This window comes from Drosophila teissieri, chromosome 3R (genome assembly GCF_016746235.2).
Source record: "Drosophila teissieri strain GT53w chromosome 3R, Prin_Dtei_1.1, whole genome shotgun sequence".
NCBI classification, from domain to species: Eukaryota; Metazoa; Arthropoda; class Insecta; order Diptera; family Drosophilidae; genus Drosophila; species Drosophila teissieri.
The window spans coordinates 27,490,928-27,515,250 of NC_053032.1; the positions used below are offsets into that span (position 1 = coordinate 27,490,928).

The 24,323-nt window shown below is 41.6% G+C and overlaps 1 protein-coding gene across 5 annotated transcripts in view; it reads right to left on the minus strand.

The window, feature by feature from the left end:
• LOC122622238 (maternal protein pumilio) overlaps positions 1–24,323 on the minus strand; it is a 171,746-nt gene that overhangs the window by 18,443 nt on the left and 128,980 nt on the right. The window contains exon 2 of one of the 5 annotated variants that reach the window (XM_043800551.1): positions 10,640–10,681. The exons of the other annotated variants lie outside the window; for them this stretch is intronic. Within the exon in view, the coding sequence (XP_043656486.1) occupies positions 10,640–10,681 (42 nt within the window). The remainder of the gene's footprint in view (positions 1–10,639; positions 10,682–24,323) is intronic. 5 annotated transcript variants of the gene reach the window in all.

Genomic DNA, 24,323 nt, shown 5'->3' on the forward strand with positions numbered 1-24,323 from the left:
TTGCCGCTCAAATTAACTGAAAATCATTAATTGCTAAGCAAACCAACAATCGGTATTTGGATGGCGTACCGTACTTTAGAGGAGTACCGATAAGAGGGGAGGTTGAGTGGCATACACAGGACTTGTCTGCTCGTCCTTGTTTGCTTTTGCCTTCGGTGTTGCTGCCTGCTGCTAATTGCCGGTAAATTAGTTTCTATTTGCAAATTAAATAACCCACACCAGGTGTACAAACTGTCAAACTCTTTGATTGACCGACCGACCAACCGACGGACCAACCGCCCCCTTGTCTGCTGCATTTTCAAATTGAATTTCCATTTCAGTGGCCATTTTCCCAGTCGCACTGCCGTCGCAAAACTGCTTAAAGTTCCGCATTAAGCTGATGGTTAGCTCGACCATCAACGGCAGGAGCGGCGTGTGTCCTCCCGTGAAAATGTAAACAGAAAGCATGCGGAAAAAGCGCAAGTAACACGGCCACGCCCCCTCCGGCTGCCTATGCCGCCTTCATTTCCTCAATTCTGGCTCCTTGTGTGTATGGGGGAAAAAATCGATAGCCTGATTTTCAACGGCGAAAAGCAAACAAAAGACAAACTCACACACACACACATACACACCGTAAACACACTCACACACACACATCGTGATCAGGACGAAGGAGGGAGCTGCACTTGCTGTCTTGACCGCCTCGTCCCTTGTCCTTCTGGGCCCCTCTTGTTTTTCAGTGTGTTTGAACTAGACGACGGCCACAAAAGTAGGCAACGTTTTGCTCGCAGTCGCAACTACAGAGCAACAGAAAAAGGCAGATTTTAAAAGACATAATAAGTGCCAGCTGCATGAGGTTCTGTGTGTGTAAAATCCTATGAAGTATAATTCAGTAACCTAGTTTCTTATACATTTCATTAAAACAGCATTATTTCCTCTAAAACTTAAATACATTCTTAAACTAGCTGTTTAGCTTGCTGTATAATATGTATTACTTTTAGCTATCAACTTTAGTGCTTGGGTTTTCTTCTGTAGAATATTTATCAACTTTCTTTAAATGTTTTCGGTGCAGCTGACTGGCGCACCCTGCCACACCATACAATTTTAATGTGTGCCCTGGCGGTCTTTAGGATTCCAGCCCTGTCTAGGACATAATGAGTGAGCTGGCAGTTGCATTTCCCTCGCCCGCTGCCCCGCTGCCCCCTGCCCCATCAGCTCCTCTTGAATGCCATTTTGTGGGCGTGTTGTCGTCTATAGGCGGGGAATTTCGCATTTAGAAAAGCGTACGAAGACCATGAGAAAAATTCATGAGAATGGCCCGAAGCAAAAGGAGGAAAGGGAGGTCACAGCTAAATGAAATTAAGCTGCCATATGTGGTGGCACAATGGCTGAGGTCCTTCCCTTCCCTTCCCTTCACTTCCCTTTCGTTTCCTCACCATGTGGGTACATTTTCAGAATAAAATAAAACTAAACACAAGCTACTGTGGGTGACTACGGCACACAGTGCTTGCAGATACAAATTTAAAGCTGGCCTTAAGTTTGCTACAAATATATATATAATATATTTAAATATATATTTAAAGAGCTGAACAAGTATATTCAGCAACTTCAGTGCATCATGGTGATCAAATCGATTACTTGAATAAGTACATAACTAAATCCTCCAACCTTTCCATCCCCTGAAATTGCTCGAATGTGCAGGTGTTTGCTCATATGCGATAGTGACAGACACCTAATGAATTATTGCTTATTTTCTGCCCCCATTTTATTTCCTAATCGCAGGCAACCTCAGCACCCCAACTCCCCTGATTTCCCTGTTCCCCTTCGGTTCGTTTTCGGGCCACTCATAAAAGCCAAACAAAAAAACCAAAAATGATCGCATTTCAATATTCATTGATTTTCTGTCATTTTCTACGGCGGTTTACTAACTAGACAGGCTGCCAGTCGAACTGCCCACGAAATACACATACCCTCCAGCGCACTATTAATGCCAGATAGGTATCAAACATAAATCAACATGAAACTACTGCTCATAAAACCCGCAGAAAGGCTGCCATCAAAGGGAAACTCTCATTGGCACCCTTTTTCCGGAAACCCCACTGGTTTTTTGAAAACAACACTTTTCCAAGTGTTTGGATGTATTTAAAAGCAATTTAAGACTTTCTTTTACTTCTCTTTTCGTTTGAGTTTTCTTTTTGGGCCGCAAACTTTGGCTCGGCTTCTCCTTTTATTTTATTTTTTTTATCACACCCCAGGAAAAGCAGGTGAAAATGTCAACGACAATTGCCACCGCCAGGTGGCGCTGCTGCAGGTGAGGCAATAACAACAGCAACAACAACAACAACAAGAGCAATAACAGTAGCAACATCAACAACATTTGCATAAATTTCGAGCACCGTTTTGGTGGGAAAAGTTTTCGCTGAAAGTGATTTACACGCCCATGGGGTAGTGGGTGCCATTTTCCCACACCCCCCTCCCCCCTCCCCCCATCCCCTTGCGGACGAAAATTTTCTTGCCTCCAAGCTCGGGCTTTTCCATCGTTTGTTCCTTAAGTTCAGTTTAACTTTGCAATAAACTTTTGTCACGCCCCTCATCCTCTGGGCCCCGCCCACTTTCGGCAGGTTTCTGTTTTCATATTTTTTTTTGTTGCTTTCTGTTTTATTTTTATTAACCACATTAGTTGATTTTTGTCACGCGAAAAGTTGCCTCGCTGAAATGTGATTTATGGAAATTTTCCCTTCACACTTACTCGGCTTTGTCGTTTTGCCACTCGCTTTTTCTCGCAGTGTGTTGCATATTTTAACAGTTTATTTATTTAGCGTCAAGACCAACTCCCGTTTATACATGCATAATATGGGTATTTTCTCCTGATTCTTTTTTATGGGGCAAGCAAAAGCATTTAGTTATTGTAATTTGCGTTGATTCGGTGGTTGCTGCCCCATTGGGTGGTTTTTTTCTTTCTTTTTTTTATTTTGTGGGTGGTGCGTTTGAGTTAGGTGTGTGCGTGAGCTTGATTTAATGACCTCGCGCGTTTTTATTTATTCACTTCGCTGGAATTTTGTCAACAATTTGTTTGATTTGATTGCTTGGCTAATGGGGGAGAAAACAAAGACATGGGCACAAAGGTGCCCTTTAAGAATGTTTGTATTCCAAATATGGAAACTGATTTTAAAACAAACAGCCATCAGCTGTCCATGGCCTTTGAATAATTTTGCGTATAATTGGCCAGTGACTGTGAATTCTTTGCCATAAGGTTACCCGCTGCAATTCCGTTTTAAAGATCTTAAACAACATTTATCCCCCAGCGATTACAGTTTCCCCAGCGCAGACAGACATCGATAAAGCTAAAGGACTTTGCCGCCTTATCCACTTACAACTTTTGGCCCACACATACCAACGCACACACTCACACACAAGTGCAAATGCCCAGTGAATGTCATAAACTTTGATTTCCTTTTATTGCCACACACACCCACGCCGTAACACACACACACTCACACACCAGCACACACAAAAAACGGACCTCTTCGTGGTGGCTAATCCAAAATGGCTGCCATAACAGAAATCGGAGAGCTTTCAGAGTTTTTAGCTGAAATTTTTATGAGACCGCAACACGCACCCGTGCAACAAAAAACAAGCAACTGAAACTGAAACTGAAGCGGAGGAGAACAACTAAAATCCGACTGCTGTGGCGACTGCTGTTTAATTTGTAAAAAATCTGTATATACGAGTACACGTATGTACATATAGAAATGTGCACAATGTAACATGGAGTTAGCACAATCCATTTGGGCTGTGAATGTCATATTTCTCCTCCTGGTTGGTAACTTGAAAAATGTTTCGAATGTTGCATGTTTTGCCGGGGCGAAGTAGTTACCATTTTCTTTGTATTTACTTATTTTTAGTTTCGCATTCGCATTAAATGCCATGCATTGGCCAACGATGGCATTTCCATGTTGATTCCGAATGCCAGCAGAATGCTGCATGATTTGTGGTGGTGGCAACCCTGCCACTCCTGGGCAACCCAGGCAACCTAACAGATTGTAACGGGCCTTTTATGGATCTGCGGCATTTTTCGGCTTTTGCCATTTCATTTTTTATTTGTCCCCCACAGCTGCAAGGCTTGTTAAATTTTTCATTTATCAAGCGAAACGAGAAATGTTTTTTTATTCCTATGTATTCAATGCAACTCTGGGTACTTACAACACTTTGCTGTATAGTTTCAGGGGATTTTGGATGGCCGAAACTTACCTAAAAAGAGAAAGCAGGAAAAATATCGCATTAATATGAGATTTACGGGATAAATTGTAGATAATAATAAAATAATAATATGTTTAATAACATAAAATAACCGTCTAAATCAATAGCAATAATTGCACATTCAGTTACAGCACCCGATTACCAACTAATGCGCACAAATTTCCAACTAATTCCAGCGCAAATCATTCGATTACAAATAAAACTTGAGCTGGGACAAATTGATTTATCAATCATGGCATCGTGCAACGCCCTCTCTAACCCCACAATAATCGTATGCAAATTATGATGCGCTTAATTTGGGATCACGGGACCTTCTCCCCTCCCCCCTCCCCCACTTGCCATGCTCCCCAGATAATTGGCAAAGTTTGAACTTTAATTAAAATTGAAAATTGTGTTGCTATTTCTGAATCTGAAAGCCCGTCTGGGTTGGGCTTTATGCCATTCCATGCCAGACCAGACCAGACCATTCCATACCATTCCATAGCAGACTAACCTGGCCCGGAGGCAGAACAGCTGCGATAACGTGTGGAATGGCTTTTGCGGGGGGGAAAAGGCGGAATTGTTTTCGGATTTGTGCAAATGTTTTGTCACTGTGCTAAATACAAACTTCAATTAGTTTGCCCGGTGGTTCTCGGCTCACTCAGATTTAGTTGGGCTTACACTGATTTGCCCACACCGAACCGAACCGAAAGCCAGAACAGAAACAGCACGGAAACGGTCGAAACCAGCATATTTCAGGCTAAAATCGTTTGGCATATTGACAGGCGCATAATTAACACTATTATCAGCATATGCACAAAGAGATATGGCGTTGAGTGCTGCAACATTTCCACAAATTGTTGCTGGCCAAATATATATTTTGCTGGCCATTAAACTTTGCCCAGCCGAAGGTTTCGATTGCCATGTCTGTCATAATATATGCAGGGCTTTACATATTTCTATAGTTCTTCCAATTGCTTATCAGAAATGGCTTATGCATTATTAATTAAATCCTTAACGTATTGAAAGAAATGGCATAAAACTAATTTCCTGCTTTCAAGTGAAAGTAAAAGTAATCACTTGAGCAAACAATTTTCTCAGCGTTTCGCTTCGCTGATAGTTCGTGTCGAACAAAAACTGAAAAAGTAAACACGGAAAATTAGGAAAAAAGAAAAAGTTAACTTATTATTTCTGTGCGCTATGCTTTAATTTGCAATGTTTCACGCTTCGTAGCCGAGAAAATTGTGCGTAAAACTGACAAAGAAATATAATTGGGAAAAATACGAAATAATATAATTGGAATAAGTCTTCATAATTTTGCTTTAAAGTTGAAGATAAATAGTTAAGTACTTTATAAACTGTAGTATGTAAGATTTAAAGCTGATGTTATGTATACTTTAAAAACGGCACTCACTTCCTGCCACTAAATGTAAATTGTCTCGCTTATCGCTGACATATTTGCCCAACATTTAAAATGACAATCGCAATAAATACGACAAATATCAGGAGAGATCCTTTTTATCGGGTTTATTAACACAAGCCCTAAAACCAATATAACGCCCCTCGGATTGCCGCATTTAAATTACAACAGATTGTAGTTGCGGTCGTGTTTGTGAATACAATCAAATTACATTTACATTAGCGAGCACTTTTTTCCGCGTGTTTGGCAAAATGCATATTAAATATTTAATTAGTTGCACTGAAATTGATTGCATTAGTCGCCGTTCGATGCGGCAAAAATGTGCTTTATTGTTAATGAACTTTGTAAACTTTTCAGCTGCTCTGCGGGTTAGCTGGATGTTTGAAAATGTTGGAAAATTGTTAGAGTTCCGAGGAAGTTGCCAAAAGGACGCCAAGTGTCATTGCCAGCGTAGTAATCAATATGTGTGGGTGGGCTATAAATTATACTTTATAAATGCCAAATAAATGGCAAACAATGCCAAAATGTAAAATAAATCATGATTTAGCTGAACATATTTAGCTGAAATTGGGTCCAAGTTGCCTTTCAGCATGACTTCATTGCATTTTATCTAAATGTTATTCTGGCCATCAATTAGTTTGTCCTATAAATATTTATTTCCTCTGATGATTTACCCAAATTGAAAAATGCTGTAAGAAAGCTCACCAGCACAGTGACATCCAATTAATTCTTTAAACTCAACTAAAGAGTGCAAATAATTTAAGAAGCAAAACCTCGGTTGAATGAGTTGTTTTGAAGCGGAAAACCTGTGACCAGAATAAAAGACCGGAAATGAAAACGGCAGCAAAGAAGCACATAATGCCACTTAATTAGCAAACACACCACACTCACACACACGTACACACAATGGCAAACACATGCTTAATGCACATTAAGCTCCAAAATAAAGTAGAAGAAAGGGTTAAAACGAAGGGAGGAGCAGCACGTGAAATCGAGCGCAGAAAAATTCGCCGCAAATCAAGAGCAGCGAAAAAGTCAAGAAAAATTAAAAACAGGCACACAGACTGCGGAAGAGCGAGAGGGATAGAGTGGCAGAACGAGATGGCGAATGTGGGTCAACTACTGCGTTACCCATTATCCACACACACACATACACACTCGCAGTCGGCTTTAATGTCATTTGCATTTTTTCCACTGCCTAGCCAAATGGGCAGAGCGTACGAGTATGCTGAATTTATTCCCTCCTTTTACTTGATTTAATTGTGCATAAATATTTCCCCATTGCTTCCGCATGCAAATTAGGAGGGGCAATAAGAAAAAGAAAAACGTAGCACACACATTGATGTGATGGAAAAACTCGAAGCTGCCCGTGTGTATCTGTCAAATGCAATTGGAGTTTTCATTGTATAGGTGTAGTGAGTAGCTTGCCAGGAAACAGATAATCTATGTTCCTTCCGGAAAAATGCAAATACAGAAATTAAATGGGGCGAAATAATTACATCTCATTGCAATGATTATTAAATGTGCGCTTAAGTTAAACACAAATAAATAGCTTTGTAAGTACAAGCTCATCTTAATAGTTTGGCATTCAGTTTCCAGTTAGTAGCTTTGTAAATTGAAATATTTTATTTTGAAACAGTTCATACGCTTTTATTTTGATTAGGAAATCTATAGCCTTAAAACAATATATGCCTAGGGCCACCTTTTTTTTTTAAACTCCCAGCCAAAAAAGTATGCTACAATTAATGGCTGTGGGACAAGGAAATTAAAAGCGCCCAGCCTTCTGTGGCAGCCCCTCACTTTTGCCCTCTGATGCAATGCAATAGAGTAGCAAATTAAATGCAGTGACAAATTACACAAATTGCAAGTGCAACTGCACCGGGAATTGCAATCTAAATTCGAAACTGCCAAATGCTGCAATTGCAGCAAATTGCAAATGCATTTTAATTGCAATTCGCATCGTTTGCCACTGCAACAATTTACATTCGCAAATAGTTTATTCTTTTTGTTATTGCTCGCCAGATCGAAAAACTAAAAATGAAAACAAAACTAAATGGTAATTTAAAGTTTAATGTTGCAATTGCAACTTTTCTATATCGCACACCCCCAATACACACATCCCAAAATACGGATGGCCGAGGCTAACGAGCAACATTGTTGTTGATGACGACAATGATTAGATGCGATAATGCAAATGAGTCAACAACTACGTCTAGTCGTCCTTGGCTCCTTCTGCTCCTTTGGCTGATGATGCTGATGGTGATGAGGCTTCTGCGGCAGCCATCGCCAAAGAAATTTGCATTTTTAATACATGTCCTGCACAAACAATTAAGCTCAGGATATTAGAACAAAGGATGCACCATCAAACAATTGTATTTGCTTCTATATTTGTTCAATAATTGCCGAAAAAGCTGCCTAAGCTATGGCATTACCTATGGCCGCGTTTCGATTTCCGAATTTGTCACGTATACGTAGTGTTGTACCAGGAAATTGATCACTGTTGCTCAAATATCTTCTCGGCTTGACAGTGTTATTATTATTCTGACCGCAACTGTACACAATGAGATTTATATACGTGTGTATGCACAGGACCTCTACGTGTGGGCGTGTCGGATGGGGGCGTTCACAACAATGACAGCGATGACGTTGTTTGGGCCAAATGCCGGCAAAAGGGAACATCGCTGATGACGTGTGGTTGTCATTAGAGGATGCCACAATTGCTGTTGTTGCTGACGCTGATGTTGATGCTGTTGTTGTTCGTTCCCCGCCCTAATATCCCCCCACCATCCCCCAATGGTCCATCCTCCAAACCTCCATGCCTCCCTACCTCCAACCATGTTTTGCATGGCTATCACTGTCGCTTCTACTGCCGCCCGGTGTTGTTCCCCGTTGACAAAATGCCGACCACACTGACCAAAAATGCATACAACAACCTACAAAGGACCAAAAGGACGCGATCCGGGGGCTTGCACCCCCAGCTGTCCCTTTAAAACCTTTGTTTAGGCATTCATTTTTGACTTTCGACTGGGCTTTAAGTTCGAATTAGTGCAAATTCAGTTAACCCAATACTTAAACATAATGAGTATTAATGAGGACGTTTTTTAATTGTATCTAATGCTTTCCAATTACTAACACAGGGTTTCAATTTCCACTTTTCCCCCATTTTCTGCAGCCAAATTATGTGCAGGCTGTTGCATAAAATGCTAATTTTTTAGACACTATATGGGTTAGTTTTTGCTGGCCTTTCATTTGCATAATAACTCGGTGGCTGCAAGACGGGGTGGCCCTTTGGCCCCTTTACAATGGCTGTGCCAACAATGAGTAATGGAAATTTGTGCTTAAATTTGAAAGTCGGTGCCATAAACAATACCAAAATAAAACCGAAAAAAAAGTAAATAAATCGGGGCATATGTGGAGTCCGGGCACCCACGTAATGACATTTTGATGACATTTTTTATTTACATTTGGCTTGCGTTTTGGTACACAGCCAAAGTGGAAATGCAACTGGCCTGGAGTTTATTTAGATAACCAGAAAGATGTGCGGATGTGGCGATGTGAGCAATCAGCAACAGCAGGCCAATTAGTGTAGCCAGGCTAATAGAATTTTTGTGTTAATTTCATTGCAGGCTGTTGCGTATTCTTCACCCCTGCCTTGCACTTGCCTAATGACTGATTTCCAGAGCTATTAAATGGCCACACAGGATGCCAGGATAACGGAGGAGGAGGAGGAGGATGGGGTAAAAGTCCTGTGGGGACATCTCGTGCTCGTGCCCCCCAGCGGTCAATACAGAAAGCGAAAAGTGAGTTATCAAGCAAGCACTTTTCTAATTACCAATTCGGTCAACGCATCTCGGACTGTGGTTCATCGCACACTGGCAGAAAATATGCATTCTCCTTTCTATACGTTTTTAAACCATTTCTTTAAACCATACTGAAGAAGTACTGCTACTGCTTATTTTGTGGAGAAAGTACCAAAACATGTTGAAAAGTTGTATTATTTTTGCACATGGCTAAGTAGGGTTTGTTTTTCTTTAAGTGCACCAGTCCAAGTCTGACTCTGACGGCCTGTTGACTGCGAAAGGACATTTGGGAGCTGGCTTTTGGAAGCGGGAGCGGTAGTGGGGATAACATTAGCCAGTGAAATTTCCCCAGGCCAATGTCCTGGCCGAAAATGTTGTTGTCTTTGCTGTTTGTGATGTTATGGATGCAACTTTAAATTGCTTTGCCAGCGCGAGAGTGTGAGTGCGAGCGAGAGAGAGGGAGACAAAGAGCACTGAGTTTTTCTAACAATTTTCCCCCCCGGGATTTTCCCAACCGACAATGCAGAGGATTGCCACATTGCACAGCCGGTCTGGCAGTGGGTTTATGGGTTTGGGCTTGGGTTTGGGTTTGACTTTGGGTTAGGGCTGGGGTTTGGGTTCGGGTTAGGGTTCGGGATGTGAAGGGGTCTCGATATTTTCATCGTCTGTCCGGAGCTCCGGTGGGAAATGCGCCACTGCACTGATTGCACTTTGGCTCAACATTTCACAGAGATACGACGAGCAGAGTGTGTGTGTTGTGTGTGTGCCAGGCGTCCGCCCGAAAATGTCTGAGTGCGTAATGCGTTTTCACGGAGGCCCCTCCTGGCCACCAGTGGGGGATTGTGGCGCCGGAGACAGCGGGACAGATATGGGTGATAAAGTGCAGACATTTGACAAATTAACTGCTTTGCGTCATGCGCCGGAAATGCTGCAAATCTCGTGCCGTCAATCGCCGTGTGCCTGCCGTTGTATAAAGCCCATATACCCATATACCCCAACCAAACCAGTCGATATTCCTGGACACTCGTGGCTCGCTCCGATCTGATTGATTTATGAAGCCAAACGGACTTAGACAAACAGGCCCACCACCAATGTCACTGCCACTGTCACTGCGATTGAGGTGTGAGTTTTGATGCATTGCAATGGGAGACCCACCCACCACCGGTGAAATAAATAATATTATTAAACGAAAAACTCTTACTTGATTGTGGTTAAAAGCGAGTGAAAGCACGTCGTCACTTACCTGTAAAGAGAAAAATGGAAAAAAATGATTAGTTAATATAATTATTATTAAAAGGACAATCCTATTTCTAAGTGGAATGAATTAGGTAGGGTTGCTGTAAAACACCTTAGTCCTATACAACATTACAGAAACTATAAATTAGCTTTTAACGGATGGCAAAGTTTTTTGAAAGCTTTTGAGTAGCAGCTACATTGACCATTTTAATTCTGAAACAAAGTGAATTATATTTCACCCACGGGCAAGGGGAACTCTTACATAAAACACCCATTTCTGCCTCATTTCTGCCACATTGCTGCCCCATTTCTGCCCCATTTCTGCCCCATTTCTGCCCCAGCTGCAACTGGCTGCTAGAGAGTTACTCTGCGTTTTCGCCTCCTGGGATAACATACATAAACATTAGCCAAAGCATATAATAACCCAGCAACAAAGTCACCATAAAGAGATCGTGGTGTTGGTGCTGCTGCTCCTGGTGGAGGGAAAGAATTGTATTTAGTCGTAACCTGTACACGCACACAAAGCGTGGAAAACGGCTTTTCCGAGAAACGAGGCAGCATGGAGAACATAAAACTATTGGCAACTGCGAAGCGGGGGGAGGCCATATAAGAGCCATAATTTCGACACTAATGCCAGGCCACACAAAAATAGCTCTCCTCGGCGACCTTGTGGGTCTGCAAGTGGTCAGAGTTGGACATGTGTCAAAGGAAACTCTGATGGAGTGATGTGGGTGGTCGGCATAGTCGCACCTGCGACATGAACAACAAAGAAATATACTGAAAGAAATATGCGTTTAAACTCGCAAGATTCCTTCAAGTTGCAAAGAGTTTGTCAGTAATCAATCAATAAGAAGTAGCTTTTAGGTTCCATCCAGCGATGTTTAGTTGCATCCCGTTGACTGAGTTGAAAGTTATGGAAATATATTTTACTTGCAGTGCAAACGTATATGGCAGGAAGCTTTGGTCATGACTGTGTCACGAACCTCGATAAAAATCAACAGTTTATGTGCGACGCATGATGTCCTTGAGAGTTGGGCAATGAAAGGATGGGCACAGAAAGAAGGACACGATGGAAATGTCATTTTTACAAGGCAACCTCATCGAAGGGACATGGCAAACAGCAGTGCCCCCCCCCCCCCCAAACCCACTCTCCAAGGAGTCTGGCAAATGTATTGCCTTCTATTTGCATTTTCTATTTATTTCTTTATCCCTTTTTTTTCTCTGCTGGCTGGCGCTCCCTTAGCTCCCTTCGCTCGCCGAGCACTTGAGCTCGGGCCCGCCATTAGTGGCACGTCCTTGGATATTTCGTGTTTGTCCTGTCCTCCTCCACTTTGGCACTCATATTTTATTAAGTAGCAAAGTTGACAAGGGATTTGCCAGGACAGGCGATGGCGATGGCGGCGGAGTGGGCGGATGGGTCTGTCATTTTGTAAAGTAAATATTGGTAATTTTTATTGAGGATTTTCCTTGATTTCCCTTTGAGCATATGGCTTATCCCAAAACTGGTCACAAACTTTCCCCCGACGAGCGAAATTAAGGGCATTTATTCTTGGCCACTCGAACCACTTGAACCCGCATCAAACTCAAATAACATTTGGCCAAAAGCCTAGCAACACTTGGAAATTAGACACACAAAAAAAAAAGAAGAAATCATGGCAGAAAATTATTAGAAAAGTTTTTTTGCCTTTCTCGGTAAATGGTAAATGGGGAGTCGGTGCGAGAGCAAGGACGAAAACGCTTCGGTGCACAAATTTGTGGACCTGCGGCGCAAATTTGTACAAAATGCAACAGACCGTAAGAGACAACATAAGCGATAACACAACAACCAAGCCAAAACCGAACGAGCCAGGCAGGAAGCTGCCTCGAGTTGTGTTCACAGCGGTTGCTAACAGGATTTCGCCCCTTCCCAAGGACCTCGTCGCACAGCCTCACAAACACACTCCCCCATCAACAATATCCAGCTCTCTTCGCTGGTTACTATGGCGAAAAAGTGATACTGATGCTGAGAGGCCAAGTGTCGATGCATGGCATACGCAAATTGCCAATCGTTAAGTGAATTTCGAGTTTGTTGTCCCCTCGAACTTGGTGAGCACAGATGCACAGCGAGAAAACGGAGAATTTATTCCAAGAACTTTGTTTAATGTGAAGGAAACACTGAACTGCACTTTTTAAGTTGCCCATAACATGCGCACAAGGGTATTTAACATTTCCATTGAACTGATGTCCTTGTAAGGAGGCAGTCCTTCAGCGGCTGAATTACATTTCATAAATGTCTCCCCAAGAAGCCTTTGCCATGCATCATTTAACTTCGACGCCAACCTGTCCAAACACTTAAGTTCGTACCCAACCCGCAGAATTCCACGCTTAAAAGTCGCTGGAGCAGTTGAATCGAAGAGGTGTGCTACGCACCGTTTTCCTTTTCATGGCTTTCAACAGAAAAAAAGAAAAAAAACGGTTGTAAAATATTTAAAAATCATACCCAGGCGAGCAAACGAGCCTTGAAAACACCTAAAGAAAAGGACTCGCAAAGGAAATTGTGAAAGGAATGGAAAGATTTTGGCTTAAATATGCACAACGATGGATGAAAAAATTGTGTTGGGAGTTGAGTATGCGGAAAATGGTGAAAACTCTACTTGATTCACATATGCTGGCGTGTATTTGCCCGAATTGGCCCACAGCATCGAATGTAGCATATATATATGCCAGATTCTGTACATATCCTTGGATATGTTTCTGTGTGTGTGCGTGTGTGTGTATAAATAAAATACCATATTCCCTGACATGAATATTTAACAATGCAACACAACGACAGCCAGCCTGCTGCATTGGTAAAATATCACAAAATATTCATTTCAATTTCATTTGCTTTTTTCGAACTTCGTTTACATTTTTATTTCTTTTTATTTTATTTTCCCCCTGCCATTTGTTTTGCATTTTAGTTTTGTTTGTTATGGTTTTCTTACCAGGGTGGTTTTTTTTTTTTGTATGTGTACTACAATTTATGATTTTGTTGCAGTTATTCTGTTATTCGTTTGTTAACATCAAGATCAAGAAAATTGTAAAAATTTTGGTACCGCAATTCCTAAGGGAAAATCCTTTTATTTATTAATTTTACCAATTTATTTATTTGAATGTGTCGGTTTTCAGCGTTTTTTGACGCATAACAGCAGCAGCGCAATCAAGAAATTCCATGGCGCAGTAATTTTGCATGACAGATTAATAAGCCTTCGCTGTCCAATGCGCCAACAAAAGAATTGACATTAAATTGTAATAAATAGGCAAACAAGAACACGACGACCCACTTCATGTGGCATGGCAAATCTCCAGCAGAAAGCAACAGAAGCAAGGGAAACAAATTGCCATGGCAAACAGCAGGAGCAGTAGCATGTAGCATCCCGAAATGCTGAAATGCTGAAATGTGTAAGAGGGCAAAAAGACGGAGCAACGTCTGCAGTTGAAACGAATTTAATTTTCTACTTTTTATTTTTATTTATTTTACTTTTTTTCGCGTCTGCCAGACACAAACAGAATAACAAGCCGCAAGCCTGAGGCTGACATTTCTCCTTAAGCAACCTACCACCTACAACCTACCACCTATCTTACCTTGCGATTTTCTTTCGCTTTTCCACCGCTCACCCCAGGTCGGAAAATAGTGGAAACTTTTGATAATTACATTTGGCGGCTGTTGCTTTAGCAGCTAAGCCAAGAAAAAAAAACTGCAAGCAGTGGTCTCCTTGGAAAAACCCGCCACCCAGGGGATAAGAAGTTTAAGCAATATGGTTGTAAGAAGTTGTCACGTTGACGAAATAAAATAAAAAATATTTATTTCAAATATTTTACTGCCGTTGATGATTTCCCCGCTCAAAACATAATGTTCCAAGTGGTGTATTCCTTTTTTGTGTGTAACCAAACAGTGAAGCATACTTGACTAGCCTTTATTTACGTAAAGTATCTGCTTTTTAGGCTTAAAACTCCGGCAAACTTTGGTGCTCAGAGGAATTCCTCCTGAAAGGCTAATCCACAAGTCATATAGAAACATCGTGTAGATGTTTTCGCCTTCTTCGACTTCTTTACAATCGAGAACAGCGGAGAGCTGTCAATTTTTCGTAAAGAAATTTAGCCCCCGCCCTGTGAAAATGCCTGCTTGAAATTTATTTCATTTTATGCTCGCGCTTTTCCTCTTTGTGCATAAAACATGGGAAATGGAAAAGCGAGGGAAAAGGGCATAGACAGATGGCAGGGAGCCACCTTCGGGCAATTTCTTAAACTAATTTGGCATGAGGCGGCTGTGGTGGCGGTATTCTCTCTTCATCTTCGTCGTCATCTTCATCTTCATCTTCAGCTCTAGGGCCACCGGGCCACCAAAAACTTCGGCGTCGTCGTCCTTCTCTCGGCGGTTTTGTGTGCCTTTTACGTGCAACCAAAAGTATGCAAAGTGAAAGCGTTTACTGGAGGCTTTGGCAGCGGGTGGGCTGAAGGGCAGATGGGCTGAGGGGCGGAACTTTTGATGTTTTTTTCCGGTCTTAGGGCTTCTGGGGCCGCAAAGTATGCGGCAATTATTTTATGGTCGAGCATCAATCGGTTTGGGGGCATTTCAGTAATATCCGGCTTAAAAATTTCAATATAGTTTCATCGCAATCGATGGGCTGGGGCGAATAATAGATGCCCAGAGTGGGAGACACGAGCATAGTTAATTGCTTTTTGCCATGACAAAACAGGGAGTTTTCAGAGTCTTCAGATATATATGTATATATATATTCGTGATGATGGTTGTGTGCAAGGCCTGAGGAATTTAAATAGTTCTCTGAACCTGACAGCTGAATGGAAGAGGAGAAGCTTTTCGGGGTGGCTGACAAACTCAAGAGATAAGGACAAGAGTCCTAGACTAAATCGCAGGACAATTAAACTTTTAAGCAGGCAAGCGACAAACGACAAAACGACAAATGATGAAATGCATGTAAATGGAAAATAAATATCAAAAGCAGTCAGAGATGGCGAGATACACAGGCAGGACTATCACATGCCACAAACGGAGACAGGACAACAGGACAACGGGACAACAGGCAACAGGATTCACCCGGATCCAGATACAATGGTTTCCAGCAACAAAATAGAGCTAGAGAGGGATGGAAAAAAGGAGTAGAGCCAAGCCGCTTTTATTGTTGTGAGCCCAGGCTACTGGCTACAGACTACAGACTACAGGCTACACAACAGCCGCAACAGTTCACATGGCTCATTTTCTTTGGTCAAAGGAAGCAGGATATACTCCCCCGCAAGGAGCAGGACAGCAGTTTTTTACACAATACAATATTATTCATATTGTATGGTGTATGTTTATGAAATATGGCAAATGTCATTTAACATGACAGCTTGATGATAATAATACGAGCAAGAAACAGCAACAATAGCTCGCAGGACAATGCGAAGCGCAGTTGGATAAAGTCTACGTCCAAAGACAGAATCTTCGCCAGCCAGTTGGAGACTAAAGAAAAGGTGAAAGCCGCTCCAAAGCCCACCCCCTAAAAAAACAAAAAAAAAAAACAACACACAAAGCTAGGCAAATGGCCAAATGGCAGGGGGAAAGTCCTTACGGAAAGTATCTTCTTGGCCAAAAGAGTTGCCCATGACAGGTAATCAATTTGAGATTTATCAAAAGGCTTGTGAGCAAATGGATATTTGATAGAATGTAACATGACATGCAATACTTTTGTCAATTTTATATTAGGTTTTATTATTCATTTCCATTTGTTTCAGCCCACAAAGATTAACAATTTCCGGTCCTGTTGAATGAAATGAAAATGTTTGCTTTAATGTGAACTAAAATGTTTATAGTCGCTTTTAATTAGGTTTACAGCAGTTGAAGTTCATTTAGTTTGAAATGTTTATGTGTGCAAAAGCTCAAATTCAAATTGGAATATCAATCTGACACATTTAAAGCAATCAAAACGAATTTATTAGCCATTGGGTGAACTTGAGCTTCCCCTCTTTTTTTTTACAGGCGTAAAACAAACTACCTTTATCAGAAACAGGAGGTTTTTCAAGCTGCTCGGACTTTCGCCCCGGTTGCAACTGCTGGCAAAAACCACAAAAGCGCATTTTGTGTAAACCGATTCGACCGCAAAGCAATTGCAAATGCGTACGCACATGGGTGCCGAAAGGGGGGGCGCTTTTCCAAGGTCTGTTTGGGTGGTGTGGGCGGTGGGTGGTGGAACAGTTGGCAGCACACACACACACACACACAGTTAAGCGCCTGACTGAGCACAAGCGTCACACTATGGGAAATTTGACCACTTTTTCTGGCCTAAAATAATAACTCCAGAACGGGGAAAGATATTTAGTTTGTGTTTTTTGTATGGGGTTACACTAGTCCATATCTTTAATGGTACCAAAAATTGTGGGCGTGGCACCGCCCCTTCTATGTTTTGTAATTTATAACTCCAGAACAAAGAAAGATTTTTAGTTTTTTTTTTTTGCATTAATTTGCGCTAGACCATATCTATACGTACCCCAAAAACCGTGTGCGTGGCACCGTCCCTTATATTTATATTATTTATTTTCGTAAAGCCTTTCTATCATTTTGTATGCTTTTTCTTATCTTAGCAAAAACAACTGATTTTCTGATAGTGTTTGCATACTAAATAATTTTACAGAAGTTAACAACAAAAGTACTAATAAAAATAACAAAACAATTCAGCAACCGCCTTGTTTAACTCCCGTTTAGCATGAGATTACTCTGAATTTGGAAAAGTAGGGTTAAGTCTAAAATCCATAATTTCTCCAAGAATCGGTAAAAGTGGCTTTTTATATTACAATAATCTGAACAAGAATTAAATAAGCTACAACATGAGGTACATTTCATTGATGCAATCTGCTGCAATCACTTTAAATCTCTATTCAAAGTTAGGTTATCATCAAAAAAAAGGCTTTTGTAGGGCAACTTACATTTTTATTAAATTACGGGTACAGCACTATTTTTTTTTTCTTTTGAAGGTGGCAAAATCTTAAAAGAAAGCCCACTGATTAAAATACTTTTTACAGAATGGAAATTAACGCTTTGGTTCCAAAGATATTAGAACTTTTGTAATGGAAGAAAAACTTAACGTAGCAGATTGTTGTTTTTTGTACGCGCAACAGCTGTTTTTAACAGCTGATTTCTTTGTTGTGGCGCCATCTATTAAAATTTCTAGTATGCAGCACTAAAGATTGGTCGATTATGAATGCGTACACTAAATATTATTTTAATATTCCGACTTTCAGAAAATGGGTTTTGGCCAGAAAAAGGGGTCAAATTTCCCATAGTGCGTCAGCGGCAGGTGTGGTGCACTGTGGCTGTTGCTGTTGCTGCTGTTACTGTTGCTGTTTCGCTTCCTGCTGCCATTTCTCGTTCTGCTGCAAGTCGCCATTTTGGGCAAAGCGGCAGCCGGAAATGCGGTTACATAATCTCCATATCCGGCGGGGCAGAGCGGTGTGGCATGTCAGAAACTGTAGCATACTTTTTGGCACATTATTAATTTTTAGTTTTTGCTGGCCAGGATTTTGCGTTGGTCCTGCGCGCTCCGCTCCTCTGCTGGAAAATAAATTCATTTTCGGTTTCTGCATCTGCTGTCCGCTGTCCGCTGTCCGTTGCATATTTGATGAATATTTAAAATATCAGCAGTAAATTGAATCGGTTACGCTGAATACCTTCCACAGAAACACAACTAAATGAATTGTATAAACATTTTTTAGCGTCGAAAATACATTTTTTTCAACTGCCACACGTAGCATAGTTTACTGTCATCTTTCAGGCACGTAACCATTAGGTTTGAAATTATTGTATGAATTATTTTAAAAGGAAATAAGGCTTCAATTCGTAGTATCCTGTAGGTGGGCTTAAAATATTGCAATAAACAATTGGAATTTTAAAAGCGTGTTTAGAGAAACTAAATATTTCACTTTATCTCGCATCTTGCTTCCTTTGTGAACATCCGTTTGCAGAACCGCAATGAAAATTTCCGGAAGTTGTGCATAAAATGGGCTATGCATACGGAAATCATCAACTCAATGGCTGAACAAACAAAACGAACGAAAGAGAGGGGTGTAGGCTATAGAGCTATAGAGACAGAGCATGGTAACTCTACTTTTTGGGTGGAGTAAGCGGTGGAGGGTAACAATGGCAAATGCGAATGACGCCAAACGAATGACCAAAAACAATGCAAAACTGCTGCCAACGTCCGGCACAAAAGGACTATGCCAGCGGGAGAGAGACAGATAGAATGGCCATGAGAGAGACGGGAATAGGGAGTCCACCACAGACTGTGCTGCTGCTGCTGCTGATGATGATGATGATGGTGAGGTGATGGTCATGGTGATGGGATGCGATGCGATGCTATGGTCTCCCGGCGACCTTCAGCGATGGCCTGTGTTATGAATAGTCTGCAAGTGGCCGGATTGAAAAAGAGAAACAGATAGAGACGGGGCTACGTGCAGCGAAAGAGACGGGTGAAGTTGGTCTGCTCAGTTGACCAGAAACCAGAAGTTCAGTAGCTCCATTTCGCTCCCACTCCCGCCGCCTCTGTCAGGGTCGATTTCACATTTATTTATTGTTTCAACTGCCCAACCCATGGAAAATCGTTGGCTGCGGCCTTTTTGCCCCGCACACCGCCACACTTTGTGCGGTTGAAATCTCGCATGACTCATTTGATTTCAATGGCCCAACTTGTTCATTTGGCAGCGAAAGTATTTAACATTTCCCCTGGAACAATGGCCAGCAAATTGAATGGAATGGTGCGAATGTGTTTGGGAAATCTCAATTGAATTAAGTGTTTGGCTGGGGCAGCCAAACGAACGTGATATATGGAGGATCTTTAAAGAGAGACTATAATCAAGGTTTAAGGTTTGCTCCCCTAAAATGTATAGTTCCATGTTGAGTCGCTATGTTTTGAATTATTGAAATAATAAAATGAGCTATTTAGTGAAATACATAGAGTGTATGTACTCGCAATTTTCCACTGTTATGCACCCAGTTGGTCATAGGTCCCAAATCCGATCTAATCATAATGGCAGTCGGACGAAAGGGGTCGGCGAATAAACCGCAGAATGAAATGGAGCCAGAATGATACGGATACTGATGTCCTGCCACCGACGCTGCTGAAGAGCTTTGCAGCTGTAAGCGCTTTACCAGTGGCGGTGGGGGAAAATATAACAGAAGGGGTAAACTGGTAAACTGGTAGACTGGTATACTGGTACTGGTCCACATCCCTGGCTGATTCCGTAATGCGCTTCTGCCGGACGGAAGCTGCCGGGCAGCCAAGGGATTCTAGTGCACAGATTTGGTGTACATTTTGTAATAGTTGCTAAGGATTAAGCCCCAAAACCAGTGCATTGTCCTTCGAAGGGTGAAAGAGATGGGGCGCCAGCGGGGCGAAAGAGATGGGAAGATACGCATAAATGTTTAATAACTCAAGTAGAAAATTACACATTTTTCGGTCGTGTTCCATTTGTTATGCTGAAGAATTTTTTTGCGACTGCGAAGAAACGACGAACCGCAAAAACATATTTTACATAATTTCGTAAAGTTCAACTTGATAAACAATTTCATTGAAAGCAAGCAGAAGATGCTTAACAGCAACGCCAGCCGAGCAACAACAATGAAGTCTAATAAAAGGAATTTCGCTTTCATGTTCAACGGCCATAAGGGTGAAGGGGTACTAAGAATGGGATGCGAGACATTGCTCGCTTTTCCTTATTTTCCTTATTTTCCCTGCTACCTTTTGGGGAAACTTTGGCCTGCCACTTTATAAGCTTTTCCTCAACATGCACACACGTGCACACAGAGCAACATGCAATGTAAACATGACACAACAAAGGTGCGTCGTTCGTACTTTTATAACCCGCAGCAACTGAAACCAAGCAGCAGAATTACACGGAAATACCCTACGAAATTGGGATATGGTTATCTTTATCAAACCATCTGAATTTTGGTGAGAAATAGTCTACATCAACATACATATATCTTTAAGGCTTCTTATTTTCTTTGAGCTCCAATATTTTCCGTCCTTTATTTTAGTGTGTAAAATTCGTCGTACACGAGTTTATTTTCCTTTCAGCTTCTAATGCTTAAAGGCGTTTAGCAGTTGCTATTTTGTTGTTGCTGCTTTGCTGCCTGCTGCTCTCCCTTTTTGTTGTTGTTGACAAGTGCAGGCAACACATTTTTGTTTAAATTTCAATCAAAAACAATTTGAAAAGCTCGCCGAGAGGCTTGAGCCGAGCGAAGGAAATCCAGCAGTGGCTGGGAAAATTGGGTGTGAGCGTCTGAAGTTAGACAGGTATGCAATGTGTAGTGCAGTGCTTCAAATTATTCACATATTGCTGAAGTTCGTACTTGCTGCTTTTGTTTTACTTCTTGGCAAATGGCGCCTCCACTGCTGCAACAAGTTAGACAAACACAAGCACACAGCGAGTGTTTTCTACACCCACACACACACACGAACACACACGTACACAAACGAACAAATACAGACGCACTGGAAAGTGCACAAAATTGCCGTTGGTAAATCAACAGAGCCGCAGACGCAAGCCCCAAAAACCTTATGATTTTCCTGCCCCTTGCATGCTATGCATTTCACTTTCCGGCTCATGGAATCGTTATGTTTAACTATAATTTTCCAGAGGAATATGCAAAGGACCGAATGGGGTTCGGGGTTTTTCTCGGCGTGTGCAACATGCTAAAGTTTTTTACATAATTAGAAATATGAAGCAGCCGGGGAGCCAAAGAGCCAGGAAGTCAGGGGTGTGCATGGTGCAGCATGAATGTGTAGCCTTTAATAATGATTTGTTTTAAGGTTCATTTGCCCTGCCAGCCGCACATAGAAAGAGAGGGCAATGCGAGGATAGAAAGAGTGCGCAGTATGTAGAGCCTTAGAGGATTTCTCCCCCTTTTTCTTTTTCCTGCTGAAGTGCAGTGTAAATGTCTTGACTTTTTGTGTTTGTTGAGCCCTTAAGCACTTTTTGTGAGAGGCACGTAGGCAAAAATTGTAACAAAAGATGAAAATATAGTGGGAGTTGCTGCAGAACTGGGGGAAAATAACTGGAAAATATGTGGAAAAGTGGCGAAATGTGGGAAAAAGGAAGTCAAGTTCGTGCCTGGGCATTAATGAAAAGGCAGCTCACTCATCGACTTCCTTCCTCTGGAGCTCAGCTATTATGCAAAATAATATTTTTGACCCTAAATGTTTTATGTTGCTCGCACATAACGAGGTAAATTTGGAATTTCGGTTTGCTGTTCGCCTTTGTATATTTTTAATTAATTAAGACTTTGTGTTGGTCGAACCAATTTGCCAAAAATGTTATAAAATTACAATTGGGTTCTTAAATTATAATCGTCATGGGCTTAAAAGGATAATTTTATAAATAAATGTATATAAAATGAGAATAATAAATTGTTGTAACAAACTTTCTAGTCATCGATTAGCTATATCAAATATCCTGTGTATGAAACCTCATTTCCAAACACATAATTACAGAAGCACCGAGAAAATAAATTAGCAATTAAATCCAGGCAGTTAAAAGCCTACCCGCAGGCAAATGAAAACCCACCCACTTGGGTTTTCCCCACTTTTCCTCACAACTTTTGCCTTCCTCTGCCCCTCGGAGGCATTCAAAAAGTTATACTAATTGCGTAATAATCTTATTACATTTAAAAATACATTTACAAAAGCATTTATACCTGCCCCCAAGGCCAATGACAACAGACAGGACGCGGGCAGGGGGACAGGAAGTAGCTGATGGGGGTGGGGGGTTGGAGAAAGTGGGGCGGGGGTGAAGTAAAGGGCCAGAGAAAGCCAGAGAAAGCAGAAGGACAGACAGCATTCAGTCAGCGCGAAGCTGCAGACGAGCAAGAACAATGATCCACCGGAAGCATTGATAAATGAATGAGCCCACAACAGTCAACCAACCACTTTTCCTCATTTTCCGTCGCGCCCTTGAGCGGAAACTCCAATCAACTTGAACATCTTACAGCTAGCTAGCTAAAGTGAGGAAATAAATCTAAACATTCCACCACGAGGCAAACTGTCAGAATGATGCCAAAGCTTATGAATATGAAAAAGCCTGAGCGAACAGGGACCGACCGACCGACCATGACAAAAGTTTTCCTCCAGACGTCTTGGAATTTTCAGTGGTTAGAAACAGTAGGAAACCCCGAAAATACCGAGCCCCAAAACCCATTACAAGACCTCTGGTATAATGAGTAAAATGTCACAAGTTGACGCAAGTAAATATTTAAATGTCAGATTTCCAAGTGAAACGAGCAACAAACCCACGAAAAATATGTCTCATAATTCGGATGTAGAAGTCGAGAGTTGGAAGCTGCTGACATTGCCCCACAACTTTTTTCACTCCATGAAATACCCCAACTTTAAAACGCAAAACGCAAAACGCTCGGCTTTGTGCTGGCCAAGAAGAAGAAGAAATGCGGGCCAGAAAACTTGAAAGAACATTTTCAAACTGACTTTGCATCCGGGGATGGTCTGCAGACAGATAGACAGGGAAACTGGCATTCGCATGTACATACATATGTATGCAAAATATGCTCGACCGCCGTTTGACATTTACAAATGACAAACATTTGACAAACAAAATGCTTTTTCTTTGTTTGCACTCGTCTTGTGTGTGTGAGGAAAGCGTTTAATGTGGGCTCGGCCCAACAAAAAGAGGGCTACATGGCATATATTTGCCAAGGACCCGCAGCAATTTCTTCACTCACCTTTTGCACTGCCATTTGGTTTATTGCGCCCCCGGAAAACTGGGAAAAGCGGAAAAGCGGCGGTGGTAACAACAAAGAGCCAAATAATTAAATGAAATGCGAGACAGATAGATGTGGACCGAGAGCGAGAGGGGGAAGTTTATTCTCAGGGGTTGTGTGCCAATGTAAATAGAACTTTTCATGGCAATTAAAATAAATATGTTGGCCTCGGGGAATATCCAAAATTTTAATGAATAATTTTAAGGACGAGTTTTATATTTAAAAGCGTGGTACAAATTCCCTTGAAAAACTTGCAGGTATTTATGGTTGGTTAATTATGACCAGCAGTCTTGCATTATATAAATTCATTTGCAACAACTATAAACTTTGTACTCCATGGAACTTAAACCAGAGCAAAACTCTGGCCGCATCTGAACATTTCTTTTTGCAGTTGGCCAGAGAAAAGCTTGACCACAAGAATTGGTAGCTGAGCTCTGGAATTCTTGGCTTAGTTTATGAACGGCAGTTATGTTTAATTTACTTGAGGCTCGGAAGACTTTGCCCCAAAGCCATTTCCACCTGCAGTCGTTGGAGATGGAAGGAAGTGGAGCGTTTGGCGGCGGCCTCGGGTAGCAATATTCCTGTTAATAACTATGTCCAACATTTGCATCACCCGCCCACCCAACCGTTCAGTCCATTGCGACTAACAAGCTGCATGTCATTACTTCTAATAAACCCCAGGGAGTGTCCTGCACACAAGGGTCCTGTGTGTGGCCATTGTCAAGCTGCCCCGAAACGCACCCGGCTAAAACGGAAACAACGCACTGAATATTCACCACACTGAAGGAAAAGTGTGACAAAAACACTCTACATTTTTTAGTTTGAGATATAAATCTCAGAAAGAGAAGCTAGCGATTCAATTAAG